At 39.4% G+C, this 26,825-nt stretch overlaps 1 protein-coding gene across 2 annotated transcripts; it reads left to right on the forward strand.

Moving 5' to 3' along the window:
- The first annotated feature begins 3,164 nt into the window (after positions 1–3,164).
- cacng8a (calcium channel, voltage-dependent, gamma subunit 8a) lies at positions 3,165–26,775 on the forward strand. Of its 2 annotated transcripts, none has more exons than XM_082520428.1 (6): positions 3,165–3,197; positions 8,185–8,530; positions 13,239–13,490; positions 16,467–16,550; positions 19,749–19,889; positions 20,409–26,775. In XM_082520428.1, the coding sequence occupies exons 2-6, from the start codon at positions 8,500–8,502 to the stop codon at positions 21,266–21,268; spliced, it is 1,368 nt and encodes a 455-aa protein (XP_082376554.1). In that variant the 5' UTR covers positions 3,165–3,197; positions 8,185–8,499; the 3' UTR covers positions 21,269–26,775. The 2 variants fall into 2 exon arrangements, with proteins under 2 accessions (XP_082376554.1, XP_082376553.1); XM_082520427.1 differs by lacking the exon at positions 3,165–3,197 and adding an exon at positions 3,368–3,488.
- The last annotated feature ends 50 nt before the right edge of the window (positions 26,776–26,825 follow it).

Here is a 26,825-nt window from a genome sequence, read left to right on the forward strand (position 1 = left end):
GATGTGAGGAGTAGTTACTGTGTTTTTCTACATCTCCTTTAAGGGACTCGGACCATGGCTGTAGCCATCAGGTTGATTTCATCATAGAAGATCATATAGTTCAGACTGTCCTAAACTGGTGCACTGACTGACCAACACACTTCAACAATATTCATACAATACCTGAAATACCAATAACTAAAGCAAAACATCCCTTTACTGCAAAATCTCACGTACCTGAGTCAGGGCTTTTTCCCAGGTCTTGACAGTGTTATGAGTCTCTTCTTTTTTTGTGTAATCTCCTGCTGCCCGCTGTGTGACTGGACTGTGAATGCTAGTGGAAGTTTGGGCTTTTACTGTCACTACAGAGAGGGACTGCAGTTCATTTCTAAATGTTTGTCTCTCTGGCCTGAACATTGATTTCCTCTCTGTCTGTCTTTATTGCCTTGGATCCTCTCTTTTGAATACTTCCAACACACACACACACTCTCTCTCTCTCTCTCTCTCTCTCTCTCTCTCTCTCTCCCGATCGACTATCCTCTCCCCCCTGCGGTCTTCTGATCCATATTGACTATCCATCTTAGTTTAGCTCCCTCTGTGTTCCTTATGAAACCTGTAAAGGTTGTCCCATTCTGTCCGTTCTCCTTTCCACAGTCATTTTTCACCTCATTCTTCTTTCTTTCTTTTTTCTTCTGTCTTACATGGCTGTAGGGCAACACAACTTTCATAATCATCAATCATCAGAATCTGAGTCCTCTAACGTTTAGAACATGCAGATTCTGGTCTGATCCAATAACTGTATTTGTACTCAATTCTTTTCCTACATGATGACAGTATGATGATCCTAATGTAAAGAAGAAAAATAACTGGAATCATTTACAGATTTCATCTTGGCTTCCTTCATGGATCCTGTGAGAAACTCCTGAAAATTCCAAACTCATTTTGATGAAAGTGGGTTTGGACTGTGCATCATATTTAAAAGAAGGTCATAGCCACCATAACATCATTCACTGGTTTGTGAGGTGTCACTATGAAGCCTCGAATTTGCAGTGTTGTCAGTGAATTTCAACAGTGTTGGTTAACAAAGTGTAGCAATCAGCTGTACGGCTGCATCATGTCAGTAACATAGCCAGAGTTGTGACAATCTAACCCAGAACAGTATAAAATGTCTTTATTTTGTGTTTTCTCTTTTTTAAGCCAGAATTTTAGCACCTTTCCTGTACTCACTCAGCGATCATCAACCCCCTGCAGACATGCTTAAAATTTTAGGTCATTCCTAAAGATTTGGGAGTTCCACCCTGCTGTGTTTACACCATATCTTGATTGTGAAGATCACTTAAATAAAAGTTTTAGCCATCTCATCATCATTCATTCTCATTTGGGAGTGGCACAAATAAGTAACCACAGGCTGGTATTCGAAAAAGTGTTTGGTTTCCTTGTTGTTTTGTCAACTATTGGGGGCAGAAAAGTTTATATATTGCAATATGAGACATTTTTAAAAAAGATTAACATGGTAATGCAGCAGTTGGCACTGTTTCCTCCCGGCAAGTAGATACTGGGTCTAAACTTCCTAACTGGCCACAGGCGTAGATAGGAGTGTGGTTGCCAGGTTCTGTGATGTGTGGCATTCAGTGTTTACACCATATCTTGACCTGGAACAGGTTCCACACCCCTCTGCAACCTTAAATAAGGAAAACTGTAAAGAATGAATGGATATTGATTTATGTTCCACTGCACATTGGTTTTTGTGTTCTGGGGCGAGAACTCACTAAATATGAAATAAGGGAAGTGTTAACTTAGCATTCATAAACTGTATAGCTTTAATGTAGACAGAGATAGTTCATAATTGTTACTTAGTACAAGAAGACTAAAATACTAGGATTTCATTCACCTAAACTAAAGCTGATTAAAGATTATTGGATTTTATGTAGCATACAGAAAACAACATATTACTTTTAAGATAATTGCATTTAAAATGCTGTGAAATGCACCAACAGCACAAACCGTAGAGAGGTCCAGTTCAGTGTCTCTGATTAGTGAAGGTGAAGCAAAGCAGACACAGGTCAGCTACTGTTGCCTGTCACCTGTCCATTAAGACAGTCATGACACTAACTTTAAGCTTTACAAGAATTCAATTCAGTTTTATTTATACAGCACCAAATCACAACTACAGTCACCTCAAGGTGCTTTATATTGTAAGGTAGACCCTACAATAAAAACCCAACAATCATATGACCCCCTATGAGCAAGCACGTTGGCGACTGTGGGAAGGAAAAACTCCCTTTTCACAGGAAGAAACCTCCAACAGAACCATAAGAATCCAGATGGATGAGTCAAAATAAACGAAAACCTGCCATTGTACAGGTGTTATGAACAGCAAACCCATCTACAGATCTACAGAGGTGAAAATGATTTTTTTTCTGTACCATAATGTGAACATGCTTTTTTGATACTGTAAACTATAGCATTTTATGACCTTTGAAACCCGACGAGGAAGTGGCAGTTCTCAGTCTTGGGATGGGTGTTAAAGTCAGAGAAGAGAGATATCCCAAATCCAACAGCAAAGCTGGATTCCACATAACATGGGTGATGTGAGGGTGGTTGCTTGGATCATAATGATTTGGTCCCTGGGCAGATCTGGCCCCTAAAATGATTATTTATAACAGATCATTTTCATTTATTTATTTATTTTAAGTAATGTATTCACTTATTTTCAGGAACGTGGGCACATCTGAAGGATTAAGAATTTTTTGCAACCCCTGCTGTTCAGCTCTGATCTGACCTGATTTTCCCCATTTAGATCTGAGGCACATTTAGACACGAAAATGCCCCATCCTGTGACTTTTGACTTAAGTCACAAGAATAACTCAGTCACACCTGTTCTCTCAGCCTAAAGCCTCTATACCATTTTCACTGAGGACACCGGAAACTAACAGCTCTGTAAAACCTCAAGAAACGTTTGAAACTCCAATATGTGACAAAATGTTCCTTCACTGATTAAATCTCCAAAAAAAACAAAAAACAAAAAAACAAACCCCAACCATCAGCATCATGATCAGAGCTGCATTCGCTACAAACACTAGTGTGTAAAAACAAACAGCCAGTCCTCGCATCCTCCTTCTTTCCAACCCATCACTCTCTCTCTCTCTCGCTCTCTCCAATCACGGGCTTCGTCACAATCTGCACGAGCACCGCTGCAAAAAGTTGTTTTTCCAGAGGTAAGACTATAATTAATACACGTTATTATTCAAACGACAGTCTTATGTCTTATGTAATACCATATGTATTACCTTGATTATATGACAGCGCGTCAATCCGATCGGCTTAGACCGTAGAAGAGCGCGCCACATGCAAGCATTGTACTCTGGATAAAATCGTGTGGCAGCGATCGCGCGTCGTTCTGTACGCGTGTTTACAAGGAAACGTTTAAAGGAGCTTTTGCAGAATAAAGTGTCACATTAAAGGTAAAAGTAACTAAAGGAGAGCCGAGGAACAGGACGTTTTTCAAGGTAAGACAGCCACGATGAAAGCGAGGGAAGAGAAAATAGTGAATAGTGTGGAAACAAGATCAAGGATGAGATAAAGCAAACTTATAGGTATGTAGAGGGAACGGACTAAATGCTCGACTCAGTCCTTTATAAACAGTCTCTGAGTGTAAGGGATTTATTTTCATCAGCAGAAAATTTCACTTTTATTTCAAATAGACCCATCACAGCTTGACTGATATGTTTCTGCTGTACTTTGTTAGAGAACAATGTGTTTTATGGCATGTGTAGGATCCGCTGTGCAGGGGGATATACAGAGTGTGGGCTCTCTGGGCAGGAGTCTGGATTTAGATTTCTCTGTCTGAGTATCGAATATTACTCAAGGACGCCAAGTGATCGGGCTCCCCGCATATTAAGTTTCACTTTGCTCCAGCTGGACTTTTTGGTCAATATTAGAATTTAACATTTTTTTTCTATTTCTAAAAGTAAGTTGAACATCATAGTACATAACTCTCTCAAAGCACCAATTTTACTCTAACACTCCTATAAACCAATGCCAGACTTTATGTTTATAAAATAGGAAAATGGGAGTTTGTGTGATTGCATATGGAATTAAGGGCAGGCAGAAAATCATGTCTACAAAGGTAAAATAGTGGCAAAAGCCAGTATATCTGTTATTTGCTTGTAATAATGTGGTGGTGTGTTGTGTGAAATGCAAACAAAAACAAATAAAAACAGACAGGGAGCGAGATTGGAAGAACGAATACTAATTTCTGCAAAGTGTGTCTATTAAATAAGCATTAGGCTGTAAAGACATACGTGTGTGTACAGTATAATAATTATGTAATATATACACAGTAATTGTATGCTGATTTTTCCCCGGACTTGAACTTGATGGTTTGAGATGGTTGCTCCCCTCTGTTGCTGTCATAATCATGACCATTGCTCCAGTGAGCTGCTACAGTTTGTCCACGTTCTTCTTCTGTTCTGTATTCATAGCAGGATTCCCACCATTGCTTGTGTTCCTGATGCAGAGTGTGGCTGATGTGTCCTTGAACTTTCCTCCTCTGTGTTTGTGCTGCCGCCGGCGAGCCCTTTCAACATGTGTTTATCCATGTTGTGCTGCTACTGGAGGAGGCGCCCTCCTAATGCACGCTGTCAGTCTGAAAAAGCAGGTTTATATTCAGGGTTCTGAGTACAAAATAACAATGTCTGATGTTCCTATTTGTGTTTTGATTGCTGTTACTGATTGCAGGCCTCCCAGGGGTCCTGCAGGGCTTTCAAAGGGGGTTAAAAAAAGAAGCAATCAAGATGAATGCTGAGTGCAGTGCACTTCTTCTAATGACCACTAGATGGGCTGTTCATAAACTCACATTGTATTACAGTTTTGATAATACTCTGTCATTTGAAAAGAAGGACAGATTCTGTGGTCTATATACCAAATGTATTTTTGCAGATGAATTTGATATTGACTAAAAAAGGTCGCCTGCAATTTCTATCATGCTGCAATAATTCTGCAATTTACCATTAAATCAGCATGTTTACCTGATGCAGACCTAGATGCAGCTTTCTTATCTTATATGCATAAAAAAAAACCAGGAATAATAATCACTAGTATTTTTTTATTTCACAGACATCCCTAATACTCCACTGTAGGATTTAAATAGATTTTAAAAAGCAAGGGAAAATCAAGGGCTTCATGTACATTAGCTACGTTTCTGGTTATAGATGTTTACATTTCTTGCAATAAAAAAGCTAAACTCATACAAATATTTTACAATAACCTTATAATTTACAGTTTTTGCAATTATTCAAACCGTTCATCTGATTATGTCCCAAAGATCAATATTCATGCTTTTAATGTTTGCAACAGTGACAAGAACTTATCTTCACAAAATGTTACTTCTGGCTAGATGCTTGAAAGATAAGGTGTACAGAGAGGTGCTATTTGGGAGCCTCGCATATCAGCTTGTGCTCATCTGTGAGCATGAAAGCCCGATTCATGGTTCAGGTGTTCGCTTTAGGAATCCAAGAATGAGAGCATAGCATGTAGGTGCTTTTTCTTGTTCTAGGCAGAAGAGATGTTTAAACGCTGCATGATCAACATTCACACCTTGGCGTTTTCACGAGGACTTTGACTGCAAGTTTAAAGGGTTTCGTGAGCCAAAAATTGTGAGAAGCGATACTAAATTTTTCCTTGTCATTCCCTGGTGGGGGCAGAGGTGTTGAAGAGCTTTAGAGTGTTCTGTACAGTTTTGTCTGGATGGGCTCTTTGCTTACTTGCTGCCACAAAAAAGCTTTGATTTCTGCCGATAATCTTGACTCACTACTTTATGTTAACTTAGAAGAGCCCCTGTAAGCAGCAAAGCCCATGCAGTTTCTTTTGGTAGAGGAAAGAGATTCTTGATACTGAAGAAGCTTCTCGGATGAGAGGTGAAACGTCTTCAAGCAACTCAAAGAAGTCCAGACGCTTTTCTTTCCAAGCTCCTTAGATTTTCGCACCTTAGTCACTGCAGTCAGACCAGTGGATGCAGCTTTGTACTGGTAATGTGTGTTCCCATAACAATGCCAGACAAAGTCATCTGTTTAAAAGACAGACATAGTCTTTTAATTAGCATGTTCACCAACACGATCTTGGTGTTTTCAAACCAGATGTGACGAGCAAGAGATGGATCTGTCTATGCTGGTTAATGACTTGTATGTCACATGTTCTTAACCAATGAGCATGCCCTGGATAATCTTCTGACTTAAAGTGACCAAAATGGACTTAATGTTTTATTCACTGTGACCCAAAATGAGTGACTGAGATCGTGAACTCGTTAGGAAAGTGTTTACAGATGTCAAGTGCCTCCTCCACCCCAGTGGCCATTAAAAGAAATATAGTTTCAAGACATTTCACCAGTGGAGAGACCCAGGAGCTACGTCTTTCTCTTATACTGTCTTTTGGGCAGGGTTACAGGGGGGCTGGAGCCTATCCCAGCTACCATGTGGGGTACACCCTGGACAGGTTGCCAGTCTGACGCAGGGCTAACACAGATAGACAGACAACCATTCACACTCACACCTATGAACATGTGAACCTAACCTCACTAACCGCATGCCTTTGGACTGTGAGTGGACTGGAGCACCTGGAGAAAACCCACACAAACATGCAAACTCCACACAGTAAGGCCCCAGACACGTGGTGGAGTCGACCTCAGAACCTTCGTGCTGTGCAGTGCTAACTGTCACACCATCGTCCTGCCCGTGTTCTTTAAGTCAAATTTAAAAAATATCAGGAACAGAGCACAGGTTTTGGAGTTACAAATCAAATACTTTGATACTAGACTTACTAGCCATTCATAAGATCATATTATATATCACCTTTCTAGTATATGTAGATATGCGTGAGGAATGCCAGTGCTGTGTTAGAAGTTGTTTTCAGATAAATGTTAACAACTGTTGTATCTGAACAGAGGACCAGTGTTGTCATTTTCTTGGGAGTGTTCAAATGGGGATTTTTTTTTTGGTCAGATGTGCCTCAAGATGTGCTGCTGACTTGAAACAACTCAGCATCCCCTGCTGTGCTGCTGCAGATGTCTCTCATGTGGATTTTAGGTGCCCTGCAGTTTTTGGCAACAGCTTGCATTAAAAAAGCAAAAAAAAAAGAAGCAAAACCTGACCCAGTGTCAGTGCCGATGGGGATTTTCACTTCAGGAAGACTCTGCTTGTTGAAATCTAAGGATGTCAGTTCAAGCAGGAAAGCAGCTGCTCTGCCGAAGCGCCCTCGGGCAAGGCATCGCATCTTTCCTCGCTCAGGATCTTTCGGCTTTGAAAGATCCGCTGTATTGTGCATTTCAAAACATGACACAGTGTTAAGCGCGCGTGATTAAGCCGTCGCACCAACGGGAAGAAAGTTGGATGGATGAAACATGCCGAGACACTGTGACCACTGCGCTAATGACTCACACGTCTGTCATCTCTCTTGTGAATGTTCATTCCTCTTGTACTGTATGCAGTCATGTATGACCACCGCGTACCTACACGTGTGCGTTGCTTTCGATGGTGTGTGACATCCCAGCTCCTCTGCACACCAGTGGAATTCAGGGACTTCTTTTTCTTTTTTTTTATCTCAGCAAAATCCTCTCAGCTGTTACATCCAGTCCTCTACTCCACCAACACACACATAAAACACACGCATACACACACGCACACTCGCCAGCTCCACCGTAGACTTTGGAATTCACTGTTGCCATGGCAATGGAATAGAGCACGCTCTCTCGCATTGCCTGTTCTTTTCTATTGCTTTATCTCCCCCCTCTCTCTCGCTCTTCCTCTCTCTCTCTATGTGGAGGCAAACCCGCTTCTCTTGTTTGACATGGGGCTTGTTTTTTGCCGCCGGCATCAGGTTTTGAATGTTTGTTTGTTTATTTGTTTGTTTGTTTTTCAATGACACATGATGCTCATATAGAAAATATGTTTGTGCGGAAGATGTTTCTGTACAGGAGCATCCCCTGCTCTCAAGACTCATGTCACGTTCGTTAATCAAATCCCCCATCTTCCCCACCCCACCTCTCATCTTCTCATCTTCTTCTCTCCTTTCTCTCCCGCATCTTCTCCTGTCCTTTTACTTCCATCCTTCTCTTTCAGTCTTTTCTCTCACTCTCTCTCTCTCTCTCTCTCTCTCATCTGCTCTTTACCCCCCCTCCCCTCCCCTCCACCTCTTTCTTGCTTCTCTCAGTAGCTAAGATGACTGCCATGACAATTCAATGAGAAGAGAGGACACAAAGTGAAGTATCCCCTACTTGCTGAAAAGGAGCGACAGAGTGCTCAAGGTAAAAGGAGAAGAGGGGGGAAACGCACGAGAAGAAAAGGCAGAAGATTTAAAAAGAAACTATTAGGAAGAAAAGAACTGGCAGAAGAAGAGCCAGGAAAGAGGCAGGGGCGAGAAAGCGGATAAACGGTGGATGGAGGCGGCTCGGACCGGGGCTACGGAGAGCTCTTCACTGACGAAGAAGAAGAACAGCAGCAGCAGCAGCAGCAGGGGGGAGAGGAGATGGAGGCGAAAGGGAGAAACATGCCCTCAGGTAACACTCACACACACACACACACACACACACACACACACACACACACACACACACACACACACACACACACAAGAACAGGCAAATGTGCGTGTGTTCATACACACACAAACAACCAGATGCACATGTGGATTCTGATGTGCATGAACATGACACCCATGTACATGCACATTCAAGGAATAAGACACACAAACCAGCCTGGATCAGTACAGTCATGCAGGAAACCACCCTCACACACACACACACACACACAAGTACAGATGTGTGCAGATGTCTGGATTCAAAAGGCGAGTAGCTTCGATTAATCTGTGCTGGCATTTGTGTAACCAAGCTAAATGTTTGTTCATATTAGGATCAGGGATGACTGAGGGGATTGCTGACATATGAGAAGCTGAGAAAATCCATGCTGCTAAACACAAATTTCATGAATGAACTACACAGCATTTGAAATATTGAAATGATCCATCTGACATTTGACAGTAATTTTAATTTAACAAAGTAACCTTGCTTTGGTCTAATGCCAGAGCCAGTCAGGGTCAAGCAAAGCAAGAATACACAGGCTTGTGTCACTGGATGCAACACAGTTTTTTTATATGTTGAAATATAATTTTTTTTAAGTGACAATGTTACCTGAACTGCCTTTAGCTCTGCAATCTAAATAATGTCTTTTTTATTATTTTTATTTTTTACTACTAAAGTATTTGTAGGGAAAACTGCACAGGCATAAAGCTAGAGTTTGACAAACATGTTTGATCATCCAGGTGGAAACAGTTCATTCACCAAGCCAAACTGGTTATAATGTGAAAAAGACGTATTTATAGATCTTTACTTAATCGGAAGTTTTCAGATGTCCAGGAAAAAAATGTGTAAATGACAAGTGTGAATATAGAGGAAACCTCTTCCTGCCAGGTTGCTATGTCAGTGTGCTGCGCTCGCAATCTTTCATTCATTTTAGCATCAATCGTCTTATTTAACACAAACAAAAAGTTTAATTTTGAAAGCCAAGACATTTTCATATAAACCACAGAGGGTATCTTCTTATATATTAAAGGATTGAATGCAAGTTATAGAGGCCCAAGATTGTTTTTTGATATTGATACGAAGTTTCAAAACTCAGTAAGTTTTTTTAGGATTTTTTTTTTAATTTAATTGATACCAATGCCTAAACTGATAATTGGTAATTGTCTTTTTTGTTTTGTTTTTTTGAATAATGATTTTAAAATGTAAATTCATTGTAAATATAAACTGTATTAAAAAGCTACTTAACTATTAGTAAATATTACCAATATTGGTTACTAATTGTTAATATTTTTTAATTACATTGTTATCACATTGTGTAATATGTCGTAATAACTTTTTAATGTATTTTATCCGAATCTGTAATAGACTGTAAAAATGTCATTTTGAAGACACTTGTATACAAAACATTTCATACAACATCATGAAGTAATCAATGCCAAGCTGAGAGAACGAGGACATGGACCACAGTCTCCAGGTACCTCCCACCTCACTCTCAAAAACAATTATCATATATCCATAAAATTTCAACTTTATTGTAACCATTTAAATTATGTTTACACATGAATCAGACTTTATTTGTTAGGCATTTATAAATTAGGTGTAACTTTTCAGTAACCATCTAGAAAGTTCTGATGTAGCAAGACAGCCAAAGTTGATGACCAAGTGCACAAAACAACCAAACAATGACAAAGTCAAGAACAACTTTTTCAAATGTTTGTTATCTTAAATACCCTTCGTGTATTTAACGTTGTGCATCACTTTCAGGGTCAAAGTATCAATAGTTTATTGAACAGCTTGATGCACAAACTACCAAAAACGATTGCACTCATTTACACCAGGTCATCATCCAGCAAACGCCTCGTCTATGAGGGGGAAACCCCCACTCAGGACAGCCACGCTTGCCCAGGGGTGTGACCTTGCCAGTCACCCAGTGAAATTTGCCCCTTTAGTGATGCTGGCAAATGATCCATCTCCAGCCGTGTGGATTGTGACTAAGCAGATTTCTTGTAAATCTAGTGGAGTTTTTCTCAGAAGTTTAATGATGTACAAAGGCGCTACAAGCAAGTATATAATTGTAGTAATTCAAAGAGCAGACATAGTTTAACATCTTCAGGTAATTCAATTCAAGTCAATATTGTTTTTATACAGTACCAAATCACAACAGTTGCCTCAGGGCGCTTTATATCATAAGGTAAAGACTCTACAGTAATATAATATCTGGATGTAGAAGGTAAAATATTTTAGAAAATATAAAAAAGTAATGACAATTTTGAACATTAGCCTTGTTTTTACATACTGCTTCACAATTTCTTACAAACTAATTACTAAATAATATTTTATTGCTTAAGAGTAAAGTTTTATTAATTGTTTGTAATTTCTTGTTTGTTTATTTGTTCCAAAGAAACATTGAAATCCTCCCTTTAACCGATTCACTTAACTCTTTACTCTCTATTACACTATCTTTGAAAATGTAAATAAAATGTTTTCAGTTTATGACTATCATTCAGCAAAGGCAATATGGGCAGATAGCAATATTGGGCCTTTTTATAAATACACGTGTACTGAATAATTATTCTGATTTGTACTGATTTCTTTAAGTAAAATGAAACAGGAAACACTGCGATGCTGGATATTAGCATCACGTTTATAATGTTTATAATGTATTTTTGAACAATTCCTTTCAACTAATCATTAAAAACATGTGACACAATTTAAAAATCAGTGTTAGGCTTTAAACTTATAATGCAAATACAAAATAAAACAATGTCTAATGAGTACGGCATCCAGTGAATAAAAATTTGACAATTTAGTGCAAATTAAAAATTTATTGGTTTTTGTTGGATTGTTATTGCCGCCCCAGTGCCGTGATGTCTTTATGACGCTTACCTTGTGCATATTCAAGCAGGCGGGTCACTTTCGGGGTTAAAATATCAACGATCTCTGTTATTTTTGGGACGTTTGTTGCCATGGAAACCCCCCCGCAGGACAGCTGAATTAGTCAACTAGTTTAAAAGCCCTCAGCGGATTTCGTATTCTCTGTGTGATCGATTGTTTACATTAACCTCTTGTTTGAGATGAATAGAAGCCAAACCTGAAGCATTGCAGAATCCCAGCACTTTCTCCATTTCAGCTGAAATGGTTAAAATCTGACAGGGGAGCCCCACAGAGGCAGGAACCCTGCTTCCATCCACTTTCATTTATGTTTCCTGAAGCACGACAGATGTGTTGTATCTCAATTTTCCTCTTGTCATCCCTCTCACTGTCCACCTCTGAGCTCAGATTTGTATCTCTTCTCTCCTCTCCACTTGTCTACTTCCCATCTCCTCAGCCACTCTTGTTGTCGCTTATTATAAAAAAAAAGTGCACAAAGACTTCTATCTTGCTCTTCGTCTGCATTTGCCCTTTTGTTCTGCACATATTTTCCTCAGATGATCTTCTCATTAACCTAAAAAGACAATTCCTTTCCTCAGGCCTCCTCCAAACCTTGCTCATATTAATACCTTTTATTGTGATTTTCTCTGGAAGTGGTTTGTAGAAAAAGGTCAGAATTTAAATATGACTAGCTCCTGAGATCCCCCGCAGATGTATGAAATGAAGCACTGTCAAACATTATTTTAATTTCTTACCCCATGTATTTGGGTCAATTTTACCTTTCTGTGTTCAGTTTTGGAACAATATTTGTACTTTTGTATTTCCGTTGATTCAGTGAGGTTGGTATTTTGTTCTTAGCTGGTTGCCTGCTGCCAACATTTTTTAACTGCTTCAGGCTGCATGTGTGTGGTTTTTTGATTAAAAATTGCTCCAGTGTGCTCACACAGAATCCAACAGAAAGAGTAAACCCCGTCAGCAGCTCTCACAGGTCCCGTACAGTGGCCCATGAGGGACAGTATTTCTATTAATACATAAATATATTTGACAGTTCAGTGTATGAATTATGAATTACCTGTTTTAGCTTCTCGTTTTAATTTTCATAGGCATTGAGGGTATATTTGAACCACTGAATTGTGATGGAATTAAATGGCTTATACAAGACTGCAGCCATTTGAACATTTGAACACTTAACAGTGGGATTGAACTTTGTATTTTTGGTGTAATTTTGTAATGTTTTTTATGATGACTTTCTAACATACCCTTAGCTGTTTCTTAGTTGTTTCTCTCTCAAATAAGAATAAAGGCAAATTTCCAAAAACAAGACCTTACATCATAAAAGTTATGGATATTAAAAGTCATCAGTTTCAATGTCTATATCAGCTACCGTAAGATCAGGAAGTCATTAAAACAGAGAATTGTATAAAAGGTAGAGACTGTATATAAACAATGACTGTAGCCACCATGACATCACCCACGGGTTTGGATTGTATTTTTAACTCGAGTATTTTAACTGTTGCCATGTTGGTTCTAGAGCCAGGAGTTACCATATTTGGACAAGAGCATATATGCTATCAGGTAACACTAGTATTGGACAAATGCATGGCGTTAGAGTAGTAGTATTACTAAATTTATAGTTGCAATCCTTTATTTTAGTACTGTTGGGTAACTTATCCTACAAGCAAGGCATTTATATTAACAGGAAAATATTCATGGCTCTGTCTGCATCCCAATAATGTCATCGTTTAAACTTGATTAGTATTATGTGTCAGCCCTGCCTTCTCCAGACGGCTGATTTTATTTTCTGTGTTCTTGTCAGACATCAGTTTCCTTCCCCGCCCAGCCATGGTGTGGTGTGAGCGAGGGATCCAGGTGCTGTTGACCACCATGGGAGCTTTTGCAGCTTTTGCACTGATGACAGTGGCTATTGGAACTGACTACTGGCTGTACGCCCGGGCCTTCATCTGCAACAGCACAGCCAACTCATCACAGGAGGACTCCAACAATAAGGACAAGAAGGATCCTGGGGCGCTCACCCACTCTGGCCTCTGGAGGATTTGCTGCCTGGAAGGTACAGTTGGTTGTGTGTCTGTTTGCATATTTGAGACTGTGCGATGCTTTCAGTGCGCTGTGGGATGAATTTTGGTGTGTTTCTCATGTGTTTGTCACCAGAGGGTCTTGGTGAGGTCAGTGTGCTCATGAGACATAAATAGGTGTCTTGTTCAGTAACCCAGCCACATCCACCCACAGTGTCTATGTTGCTCTACTTTTCTCTATTTTATTCATCAGTACATTAGCATTTTGTAATTTGTATAAAGCCGTAGTAGCATATGACTGGTAAGGTGCAAGGTGCAAGAATTAGAAGTTGCTGCCTGCTTGGCTTGATTATAATGACATTTATACTATAAATAATATAGCCACATTTTATTGCATTACATCTGTTGAACAAATTACATCTATAGACCCTAACTGCAGTTTGGTTTCTGCTCGAGTGAATAAAGCTCCACAGTTTGGACCACAGACAAAACAATTTGGTCCGGGGTGTGCAGGCCGTGTAGGACATGCTATTAACCTGCTTCAGCCACACATGTTGTACACCTCCACCCCACCTCTTCTTTTATGCTCTGTCTGACTCGATCAATATATCTGTTTTTACTGGTGCTGTTCTACTCTCTTCTGAACGGCGCTCTCACTGCTGCTCTAACTGTCTTCATGTAGGCTCATGGAAGTGCAGCAAAGTCCCAGAACAAAACTGCCAAATATAATCGCCTTCTGATGGAAATAGCAATCTTCTGTTGACTAAAGTATTAAATTTGTAATTAATAAAAAAAACCGATTAGATTAACGATTAAATTTTTTGTTTTGATTTAGGCAGAAAAAGCACCCTCGTCACAGTTCAGGGAAGACTGTTGTTTTGATAATAAACTCTTCATTTTAAGTCAAAGCTGGCTATTCCCATATTAAAGCAGAGCATGACGCCAGTGCCTGAACATAATTATAACAACATTTTAAATGTAGTAATCTAGATTGTGTGTTAAGATGCAGTTGCAAGGCTATAAAGTTCCCGCTCATTTACATTGTGTGAATATAGTGGATGTAGAAGCTATTACTGTATGCTATAGGATGCTCGTGAATGTAACCAGAGACCACAGAGCATCCTGTTGTCACCTGTTCACAGTGCAGAACACCGATAACACCAATGTCAGATTATCTGAGATATTAAGAGATGAGCAGCTGTTGCTGTGCCTACAATGGATAATATTTTATTTAAATATGATAGCAATGAAAATAAAAAGTATTTGTGTTTTTCACATTTCAGATTCTACACATCCTAAACCTTCAATATAAAAGTCATTATATTATCAAGTCAGTAAATGCCTTCTTTCATTTTCAGGTTTAAGTGTAATGTTCAAAAAGCAACAGACAAGAATTAAAAGGCCAAACCGTCTCAGAGCATCTTTGTAGCAGGAACTCACATCTGACGTGGAAGTTTAGGAGCTGTTTTAGCTATTTTGTCTTGTCAGATGCGTCAGAGGAACTGCTTTTGTTGCTGCCTTGCATATTTTTTTCTTCTTTCTTTGAAGATAGCAAGCAGATTTCTACCAGTGTATTGACAGCTGGGTTCATTTGTGTATTTTCTTCTCTTTTTAACCGAGTTCCTGATACTTTGCATGTTAATAATTTAATATGGTCTGCCCTGAAAAGGTATAAATTTGCTTAAGGCTTTTTATGACTTCTTTCTGTTTTTGTGTGTGTGAAATGAGCTTTTTACTGCTTTTACCCTCCGGGATACACAGGTATCTCTTTTTCTCTCCTGATGTTAATTTTGTCCATGCAATGCACAAATACCTGTCAAGGTAAACAACCGTTGTGTGTCAAGAAGAAACACAAGCTTATAAAACAGTTTGTACACCAGGAGGGCTGCTGGGCTGCTGTCTTTAGTAATAATATGGAGGAATATTTTTAGCATCTTAGCCTGGCACACAATTAACACCAAGGCCCCAGAACAATGCGCCGTATAGGCAGGAGGAAAACGATACATAGTGCTTGTGTTTCAGAGAAAATTACAGCTTACAACTGTTGATTTTCGTTTTTTCTTGGTTGAACCCAGACAATAAATCATATAAATGCAAATAGCTGCCCCACCCCCCATCATTATTATTTTCTGGCCTATAAAGGGTGATTGTTAAAATTATCCAACCATCCAATGCCAGTCCAAAAACAGCAACTATGCTGCACAAACCTTTTGCTGTTATTTCGGCTTAAAGTACACAAAACCCCCACACCATAATACAATACTATTCCACTTTATTTTCATAGTACCAATTAACAGCAACAGTCACCACAAGGGGATTTATATATTAAAGTAAAGATCCTATAATATTAGAAAGAAACCCCAACAGCCACATGAACACATGAACAAGCACTTGGTGACAGTGGGAAGGAAAATCTACCTTTAAACAGCAAGAAACCTCCAGCAGAATCAAGCTTGGAGAGGGGGTCCACAATTCCCTATGAAAGGTTTGGGGTGAGGGGGAAAGAGAATAAGAAGAAAACATAGCAATGTATAGGTAGCATATGTGACATGACTCAAGTTATGGTTTTGCTTTTTTGTTGTTGTTGTTGTTGTTGCAAACATTTAGGGCATATGTCTTTTGCTGTGTCATTGGGCCATTTGTCTTAATATCTCTCACCTTACTGGCCTTTGTGATCTTCTTGATTTTCATTTCTCTCTCACTCTATTCATGCATATATATACATGTATCTATATATTTATATCTATATATTTATATCTTTATCTATCTATCTTTATATATAGATATATAGATATATATCTATATATTAACCTTTTTCTTCCTGGTTTGTCCCCATTTTTTAAAATTTCTTTTTTCTTCTTCTTTTTTGTTCCCATGTCTGTCTTCCTCTTTTCTGGCTTTTACCTTTGTTATTTACTGTTTTGGTGCATTCTGTCTTTATGTCTTCGTGGGATTTCTTCTTTGACCTTCATCATCTTCTCCCCCTCTTCTTCTTCTCTGTCTTTTTTCAGGTTTGAAGAGGGGTGTGTGTTCCCAGATCAATCATTTCCCAGACGACGCAGACTATGACCAAGATGCTGCAGAGTATCTGCTGCGTGAGTGACACACACACACACACATACACACACTGTCTTAGAAATACACAATGCACACAAACATGAAGAGAGACATTAGATAACCATACACTAGCAAACAGAACTGCACACACTACAGTCTCCATCACATGCGGATAGAAAGGACAGAAGGGGATGGTGGGCGGATATCAATGCACGGATGTCAGATTCAAGCGAAGCGTTCCTGAAGGTGTGTGTAAGTGTCTGTACAGAGTGTGCATGTGTGTATAAATGCCCAGGTGCATGGGGTTGGGAGTCTGGGGGTGTGCAGAAAGCTGCTGTTTTTTTCACAGAGGAATTGAAAGAACAGCCTTCACTAATGGATTATTTTCAGCTCAGGATTCTGGTTTCACATCCTGCCTCCATTGTGATAGCAGATTCTGCTTCGCACAGCCTGAACCTTTTTGGTTTACAACGCATATGTTCCAGCTTTATACGTTATGTAAAGACATCTATTTCTGTGACAGGTGCAGTGATACTATCTGAAATTCTCCTGTCTGCTTTTCTGCACTTCACAGTCTTTTTTATTCGTTTTTTAATAATGGAAACTATTTTAAATTTAGAGTGAATGACAGTCCTGAGAGATATTAGATGGGTTTGTTTTCTTTAGTTTCATCTAAGTTTCAATAACAACCCTATTTAATGAGAAAGGCCTGAGATGCTGGCCTGCCACAGGCTGGCGACCTGTCCAGGGTGTACACCGCCTCTCGCCCTGTGGTAGCTGGCATAGAGATTGATGGATAGCCATTTGAGTGCAGTGAAGTCATTGTCATGTTCAAGATGATTTGAGCTTTGTGACCTTGTGCATTATTGTGCTGGAAGCAGCAGTCAGAAGATGGGTACAGTGTGGTCCTAAAGAAGTGGACATGGTCAGCAATCATCCTCCGATAGATGGTGGTGTTGAAATTAGGCTTAGTTGGTACAAAGTGTCCATTTCCTGTTTGTAGCTGACAGCAGTGGCACCCAGTGTGGCCTTCTGCTGCTGTTTCAAGGTTGTGTGTCAGATATGCTCTGCTGCATACCTGGGTTTTAGCGAGTGGTTATTTGAATTACTCAGCTCACCTTTTCACCCAGAGATCTGCTGCTCACACCTCATCTTTGAGATTGTCGTGTGGGAAAATCCCAAATGACCAGCAGTTTCTCAAAAGTTCAAACCAGCCCATCTGGAGCCAATAATCATGAAATATTCTTGTGGTATGTGTGTCACTGATTAGATATTTGTATTAACAAGCAGCTGATACATAACGTGGCCAGTGAGTTTAATTTATTTTACCCAGAAACACAGCTCAACCAGTGAAATTGTGTCTGTGGCCAAAAAAGAGGTTATATCATGCTTATGTAGCAGATGGTGAACTGATGGCGTTTTTTCCTTAAAAAATAGCAGTCTACACAGATTCTCTTAGAAATATTGGACTTATTATTGCAACGAAACCATCAACCATCAAATGTGGCTATACTGGCGCCTAAGAAATGATCTTGTTTTAAAAACATGTGTCTGGAGTTGAAGGTTTAAGGGATTTAACTGTGTAACGTTGAGGTATGGCGACTTCAGTTTTGCAGTTGTTTCACATCTGTCACTCCCTGATTCTGTTTCTTTTTACTGGCTTTTTACTTTCACTCGCTGATTTGGAACAATTACTTATTAGGTTTAGGAAAAGAGTGTGATTGGAATTAAAAGGGTTAAGCACCAACTCTTTAATGAGCTGGAAAAACCCAAAGGCATATATCTGTTTGGTTGTTTTTAGACAATATTTGATTGGTTGTGTGTTTAGTTTTGAAATGGTTGTAATCAGAGAGCCACACATTAACTCCATGCACACAGACAACCACCAGTGTTTTCAAAGTAAAACACAATTTATATTCTTACTTGTGTTTCTCTTTTCATATCATCCTAGTGTATCTGTTGTTTCCCTGTCTCCACCTGTCTTTGTCTTTCTTTATCCCCTTTTATTTAGTTTTGCCTGTTTTTGTTTCCTTTTGTTGAGTCCACTCACCACCATTACTGCAGGTACATTTTTGTCTTGTTTCATTGTGTGTTGCATGATGATTTTATTTATTTATTTATTTATTTTTTGAATGTCATGAGGAACAACAATCATCCCTTTGCCCTTTTAATGTCAGGCATTTCAGCATGTTCAGAAAGTATTCACTGTTAGTTTTTAGAATCGTTAGCAATTCAGTTTACATTTAGTTAGTTGGTATCATTAACACAAATTTTCATGCAAAATGAAATATCAATAGTTTACATTCATTTCTAACAAATAGAACTATATGCATGAGCCGTTATGCAATTGCAGGTTTGCAAAAATCGCACCAACAATTTATCATAATCCATGTTTTTTTCCCAAAGAGGTGAACGTTGCTCACATGTGCGTTTGACTTGTTAAAAAAATGAGACGTGAAATTTAACGTGCATGTCTGACAGAAGCTTCTGTGAATGAATGGTTATCACAGCATTTTTCTTTTACCTTCAGCTCAGAGGCAAAGCTTTAGAAGTCACCTTGAAAATGTGAAAGCTCTGCTTTTCCACATATTCCTGCCTGAGATGGAGCTTTTCATCTTCTATAACGTCTCTCTGTTATCACTTCTGTTTATAGCTATGAAGCATCTGCAGAAGGATATGCTGAAAAGGATTTTCATATAATTCGGCCTTTTCCAGCAAAATTGCCGATTGTGCACTCTTGCTGAGGAGCTGTGGCTACTGTATTTGTAACAAAGAATTATTCATTAAGTTTCAATTTACAGTGTAAAAATCATCATGTTCCCCATAACTTTTATTATCTCACATTTTGAAAAGAAAAAAATAGCTTTCTTCTCTAGTTTTAAGACGACATGCCATCTAACTATTTTTATTTAGTCTTGGAAAAACTCGGGGACTCGAAAGACATTATGTGCCATATAAAATATAATGTAGGAAACATATAAAAAGACATCTGCTGTTCCACAGCCAATTTGTAGTGTCAGCTGTGCCAAGCCTTGGTAACACTTTTATTCCTCAGAAGTGTCACAAGGCTGTTAACTTTGCACCTTCAAGTGGTGTTGAACCTCAAGAAGAAAACGCATTAATGAACCACTATTAGAAAAGTACAGACTCAGTCGTATATCAGATTCAAGTGCACAGACTGTAAACAGCAGCACTGCAGCCAAAACAATGATGCTCTCATCTGCTGTCTCGTGCAGGTGTGGTGAGAGCTTCCAGCATCTTCCCCATCCTCAGTGCCATATTGCTTCTTCTGGGTGGAGTGTGTGTCGCTTCCAGCGGATTCTATAAAAGCAAAAGGAACATTATTCTCGGTGGTGGGATTCTCTTTGTAGCTGCAGGTAAGACTGCAGCTTTACTGTGGTTTGGGAAAAGAAATCTATATTTCCAGTCAGAGTTTGAAAAGAAGATTTTGTTTGAAGGTATGTTTGCTACATTTTTTATTAACACTAAAATGGGCAGTTTGTATTTTACCCCGGCTGACTTTGTAATCCCTAACAGATACAGTGTCCTTAAAATCTCTGTATTCTGTTACTAAAAAGAATTTCTGAACACTTAGATGCTTCTTTTTTTATTATATTCATGTAGCATGAGCCATGAAACACGACCTAGCATATACATTATACAGCTTAAGATAATCTGCAGTGCCCATGTCAGGATGAACCTATATCTATCAGTCGTAGAGTTAGATTAATCTCCTTATGTATGATGTGCAGATTGACTGTCATACTGTGCATGCCTCTTCTCAGTGTAATTGAGAGGAAGCACTTCCAGAAAGCCTGTCTGCAAAACAATTTAATGAACCAGCAGGTTAATTTGACTCAGAGGAGCACTTGTATCTCTCTTGTATCTTTCTTTAGGCCTCAGCAACATCATTGGAGTGATCGTGTACATCTCAGCAGCACTGAGCGACATCTCCCCCAAGAAGGATGAGGATAAGAAGTGGCATTATTCCTACGGCTGGTCATTCTACTTTGGCGGTCTGTCCTTCATCCTGGCCGAGATGGTCGGCGTGCTCGCTGTCAATATCTACATCGAGAAGAACAAGGAGCTCCGTTGCCGCTCTCGCACTGACCTCTTCAAGAGCACAACGCACGCCATGCTTCGTCTGCCCAGCTACCGTTTCAGACGGCGCTCGCGCTCCAGCTCACGCTCCACTGACCCGCCGCGTTCGCAGGAGACCTCGCCCGTTGGAGCTTCCAAGACCTTCAGCTTGCCACCATCTGCACCGCCATTCTCTGTGGCCACTCTGCCCAACCCCCACCACACCAGCAGCAGTGGGAGCGGAGGAGGTGGAGACATCTCCATGTACACCCTCTCAAGGGACTCCAAGCTAGGCAGCCTCGGAGGAGGTGCCCCACCTCTCTATGGCACGGTGGACCGTGCCACGCTCTACCAGCTCCACAACTACTTCCCAAAAGATTCCAGTGGCAGTGGCAGTGGCAGCGGTGGAGGAGGAGGAGGAGGAGGAGCAGTGATAAGCAGCAGTACGCTCCCTTCCCACTCCAAGTCCAACTTGGCAGCAGCGGCAGCTGTAGCCCAGAACGCAGCACCGCTGAATACCTCCACATCAGCTGCTCCGACCACCCAGCCAGCCCCGATATCTACAGCCACCATGGAGCGGGACAGGGGCAACGTGGGAACCCTGGACCGACTGACAGCCAAAAGGGACCGGGATAGCAACTCAGATACACTAAACAGGAAAACGACACCAGTTTAAACTCAGAGAGAGAGGAGAGGAGAAATAGAGATGGAATTTAGAGAGGAAGAGTAGGGCTGTAAATGTGTGGGTGGCACGTCAACAATAAGGTTTCTGTCCTTGAGCCTGAGGTATCGAGCTGCCATAAATATTATAAACAGTCATCAAACATCTGATGCTAAGAGCAAATTCATGACAGCCGCCTTAAAAATTGTCATGACTTTGAAACCTGTTTTGTTAATTGCACAGCAGGGGTACAGTGGCGGATTCAGGAAATGTTTCTTTTCTCTGTTTTTTATTCCTGAATTACTCACTAAATCATAGAGATACAAAACTCCCAGATGTGTAATAAAACAGCCTCCCAATGCAGCAGTTAGGTGCCTTGCCGAGGAGGCAGGGGAACGCTTTCGTTATTTATTTCCCTTATCTCAGTTTTGTCAGTTTCTACAAGGACATCTTTTTAAATCCTGAAAGAAACAGTAAAGGAAGCTTTGATGATTATAAACCCCACTTACAAATCACTAATTTGTACACATCTTAGATCGGATTGGCCTTAAATCTACATTTTCTTTTCACAAAGCAAGACACAGAGTCCTTGCTTTTTGGTATTCTAAACTTTGCAACACTTTTTAACATAATAATTAAATTATAAAGTGGCCAGATGGTACAAGTCACAATTCTTTCTTCCATTTCTGTTTTAAAAGGACGAGAGCGTCACAGACGGGTACATTCTGCCAAGTAACAAGCTGCTCAGTGACAAGTTGACTGCCAATTGAAGGTCAACAGTAGCTCCTTAACCTCTGGACCCGAGAGAGAGCGACCTCAGCCATATCTAACGTAGATCAGAGGAGGCTGCCGCACTGTGAGCCTGATTATTTTTCACTGTGTGTCAAAGGTATTTACAGTGACAGATGGGCATTCACCACAGTTCTAAGGAAAGGAACAGCCATGGACTTAAAGCTTTAGTCTTAACGCCTCCATTACTCCACTGCCAGTTGTCGCAGTAAGATACGGCAACATGATCGTTTGAGCAAGTAACTTATTTTGGCATCAAATCTTTCTAGTATTTGTTTAAACGGAAAGATTTGCGTTTCCCAAAGTGTTGCCCACAATTCTTAAACCATTGGAAAACTTTATAAAATGTAAATAAAAAACAGGAAGGAGACGAGGCAAATCTCATAAATAGATATTTTACTCACACATATTAAATGTTTAAACTGAGAAAAATCTGTCATTTTGAAATTGATGGAAGCAGTATGTCTCGAAAAAGCTGGGTCATTCCCATGTTTGTGTGCATCATCCTCTCTTACAATATTAGACGTAGGAATGCTGTTCTACATCTAATGTTGGATCCTAGTGACTCAAGTCCTGGGTCTCCTTTGTTGTGATGTCATGATGCGTCAGTTTTTTGTCTTGTTTTCCAGTTGGGAAATTCAAGTTGGGAGTTCAAGACATGAACTCCTCTGTGGTTTAGCATCTGGTTGGAAGCTTATGTTGCTCTAAAATCTGCATTAGTGCCAGTCTTTTTGCACTCCCTTTTTAACTGAACACTAACAGCAAGCCAGATGGTTACTTTCCCCTTTAGTCTGGAGGATGCCATGTCCTTGTTTTCCAAAAAGAAATTTTACATTTCAATTTATTTGACCACTCAGTTTTCCACTTGGTCCCTTTTAAATGAGCATTGGCCAAGAGAAGTTGACATGATCTAAGCTTGCTTGACAGAGATTTAACCTGTGTTTGTGGACGGCACACTGATCTGTGTTTGCGCACAATGATTCCTAGATGTGTTCCTGAGCACATCCAAGGATTTTCATGACAAATTCATGCTTGCTTTTAAAGCAGTGCTCTGCGAGGGCCCAGAGAGCACAGTCGCCCCGTATTGATTTTTTGCCTTGTTGTGCACAGATTTCCCAAGAGTATCTGAAAGTTTTGATGATATTATGTAGCGCAGACGATGAGTCATCAAAGTCTTTGCAGTTTTGTGCTGAGGAACATTATTCGGATATTGTAACCCTACATGTCTAAGCTTTTTATTTTTACTCAGGTTACTGACCTGATGTGAATTAACCTAATTAGTCCCTCCACCTGTTTCTTTTTAATAATCCTCACTTTTCCAGGTATTTGTTGCTCCCATCCCAGTTTTTTGAGACATGTTGTTGCCACTAAATTCCAAATCTATTTTCCAGGAAATAGTAAAATGTCACTTTTTAACAGTTGATATATTTTCTGTGTTCTATTATGAATAAGATATAGTTTTATGAGATTTGAGTATTACTATATTCTATTTTTACTTACACAATGCATATTTGGCACATCTTTTTTCAAACATAAAAAAAAAAATGTGTCCAATTTACTATTTTGAAAATTAATTTGCACAGACAGCGCTTCCCTTCTCATGCTTCCCCAACAGCAGACTCAGTATATCTTTCAGCTGCCTCTCCAGAGAACCTCTCATTGTTACATTGTTACAATCTTAGATTGACATTAGTCTGCTCTGGAGACCAACAGAGAAAATGCTGGAGAGACACCATAATACAATAGACTTTAATTTATTTGCCATAATTGCCAGTTAATAAGGGAAGAGCCAAAAATAACTTTATTTTTAAAAATAAGACAACAATAAGGAAGTGATAACCATGGTTAAAGTTGGAACATAATCACCATCACTCACTCACTTACATCTTCCTGCTCATGATTCATGGTCATTTTGTCATCTGGCAGTGGAAACATTGTTGGATGCCATTTGAAATTTGAAAGCGCTCGTAGAGCTGGACGTTTATGCACTTTATGTGTGTTTTTAAATGAGTAAAACTGATTCCAGGGTTTGTATGACTGCTTATGATAACGATTTGATACCGAAGGCTCCAAGGCAGTATCTGTTGAATGTCCCGCAAAGGGCTGCAAAAACCAAGGACATGGTGGGGTTCAATTCAGTTTACACTCAGGGGATGGAGATTTAGTTAGAATCAGAAGTTACAAATTACTCTAATATAAGAGATCAGCCATTTTACTCAATATTTAAAAGTGAGCAAAGCAAAAAACGTTCTAACCATTCAGTCAGATTTGAAGTAAAAGCCTATTTTTGAGGGGGTTTATGAAATGTTGCCTGAGATTTCTAAGAGGAAAATTCTACAGCGAGACATGTACCACATAACATGTGCTCTAAATCTGATTACTGGACTGATATGTAAAAGTCAGACTGCACTTCTGAATCAGCTGCGTTTGAAAATGAATTCAACCCAACCCCGGTGACAGAAAGTCGGAGGAAGAGGGAAAGAGAAACGAGCGCGCACACCAGCTTCCGTTCCTCTTCCCTCGGTCTCTTTATTAGCTATAACTATATACTATTTCTGAAACTAGAATAATAAATGTATTATTGAGTATATTATCAACCCATTCACTAAAACAAAAGCACATAATGTCTGTAAATGGTAATCTTTGGGTTGTCTTTTCATTCTGAGTGATTATCATCTCTAGGTTACATGAGATTGTAACTCCTTGAATATTATTATCATGTTGCTGGTGTTTCTATGATCGTAATGGTTATTGCAGGGTATACATTTTTTTGTAATATTTTTATATTCGTTTCGATGACTTTTTATTTTTCTTTCTCTTGCTTATGTACACTAACAGTCAGTGGTGTCACGTGGAAAGCATGTGAACAAAAGTGAGAGGGTGTGTAAATTCATTTATATATCATCTTATTCATTTTATCAGCTTTGATTTGTTCGGGGAAAGTTGACTGAGCATGCATGCTCTGTTTCAGCAACACCCTGCTTCACCCTCACAACGCTGGAACTGGGAGCTGGCTGATAAAAGCCTCCCTGTTGGGTCAGTTTAGGAGTGGCTCCCCTGGGACAATTGGGTGTTATGTGCCTTGCTCAGGGGCACGTCAGTATTTGAAAGAAAGTAATTTTTCTTTTCTAACCATTCTACATATAACTAGACAACTTTCTGGACCACAGTTTGTTTGTTATTTTTGCTGTTGTTGTTGTTTTTTACCCAGTTGTCACTTTGAATGTGTATAATCTTTTTAGTGTAAATGTTTTTTTCTATTCTGTTTACATGTAATTAATTCTTCCGTTGTCTTTTAGAGAAATATTTTTGAAACGTTTGTCTTATTTGCGAATAAGGTTGGGCAACTGGATCAATAGGCCCATATAACCCGTCAGCTGTTTATTATTTATGTCATTTAGTTTTTCTAATTTAGTGGTCTGCCTCTATGAAAATTCAGTTTGGCAAGACGTCGAGGTGTAAATCACAGTTACAATTAGCAGCGTTAGGATGTTCGCGTTTATTTTCTTGAGAGTGAGTTGTCATGGAGACCTGACATTATATGGTAGTGATGGCGCTGCAGAATGTCGAGTTCCTGTGAAAGTCTTTATTGTCCGACAACTTTCCAAGCTAACAAGTGATTCCAGAGCTATGCTATGTAAGCTAGCTGCATGTTGCACATCAGTACATTATAGTTTTCTGCACCTGATCACTTAAAAACCCTTTCAGAACCTGAAAGGTATCCTGCTTCATTTGGGTCTAACAGCTTGCAAATTTAGTCCAGTTTAAAATAATTCTCATAACTATTTTGTTTGGGGTTTTTTGGCAGTGAACAAGAGTGTGTGCAGCTAGGGGGAGAAGTGGCTGCTGCATACACGCCCATCCTGTATAATATAAAGGCAACTGCTGATTGTTGGACTGACGATGGCCAGCTGGCAGATTTTACCACGTCGCCCGGCCCTGTTTCCTAATGTTAGATTTTTCTTTGGTGTTTTCTCTTTCTCTAAACTATTTTACTCTCCTTCCATTTTATTCTTCTATAACCCTGATCCTCATTTCTCTCCATCATCATTTTGTCTTCATTTCGTTGTAGGAAATGAATTGATGTTTTACTTTCTAAACATTACCAACGTAGCCTAATAATCAGTGTTTTTAATGTTCTGACTAGTGTATAACTGTAAGCGATAGACTTTATATTAATCTATTTATTTTGGTGGTGGTATGTATAGATATTCTTAATGTTATATTGTTTCAGAGTTCCTACACCTGTAACTTTGGGCTATAAAAGGCTTTATGCCTGCCTGTGACATATGCTCAGTAGCCTAAGTGCTGGCAAAGTAAATGTGGTCTGTGTTGGTGCTGTCTATGGTTTTTACACAATAATCTTTGAGTACAACAAACTACATCTTTGTTACAGAACTAAATCGACTCTAGAGCACGTCCTAATCTTGTAGTTTTGCTTTCTGCAAAATGTTTATGAAAACATGCTCAAAAGCAGAGATCTCGTTCTTTCGTTTTCAATTCATGTCCTGATGTGAAAGCCATTTTAAAGCCAGCGTGAGTCACCAGGTTCTTTTCCCAACACCTAGGCTGCTGACACAAGTCAAACATGAAGCTCTTCAGATGGAAAACTAGTAAATTTCCACTCAGCAGACTGATACACGGAAGGAACAATATGGAAAAGGGGAAGCAATACAATACAATATACTGATCCTCATTGGTAAAGACAAAAAATATAAGGTATATATAAATATATACATATATAAATATATAGATATATTCAATAAAGTTCTCTATGAAAAAT

Source organism: Aulonocara stuartgranti (genome assembly GCF_965226115.1).
Source record: "Aulonocara stuartgranti genome assembly, chromosome: 22".
Taxonomy (NCBI): Eukaryota; Metazoa; Chordata; class Actinopteri; order Cichliformes; family Cichlidae; genus Aulonocara; species Aulonocara stuartgranti.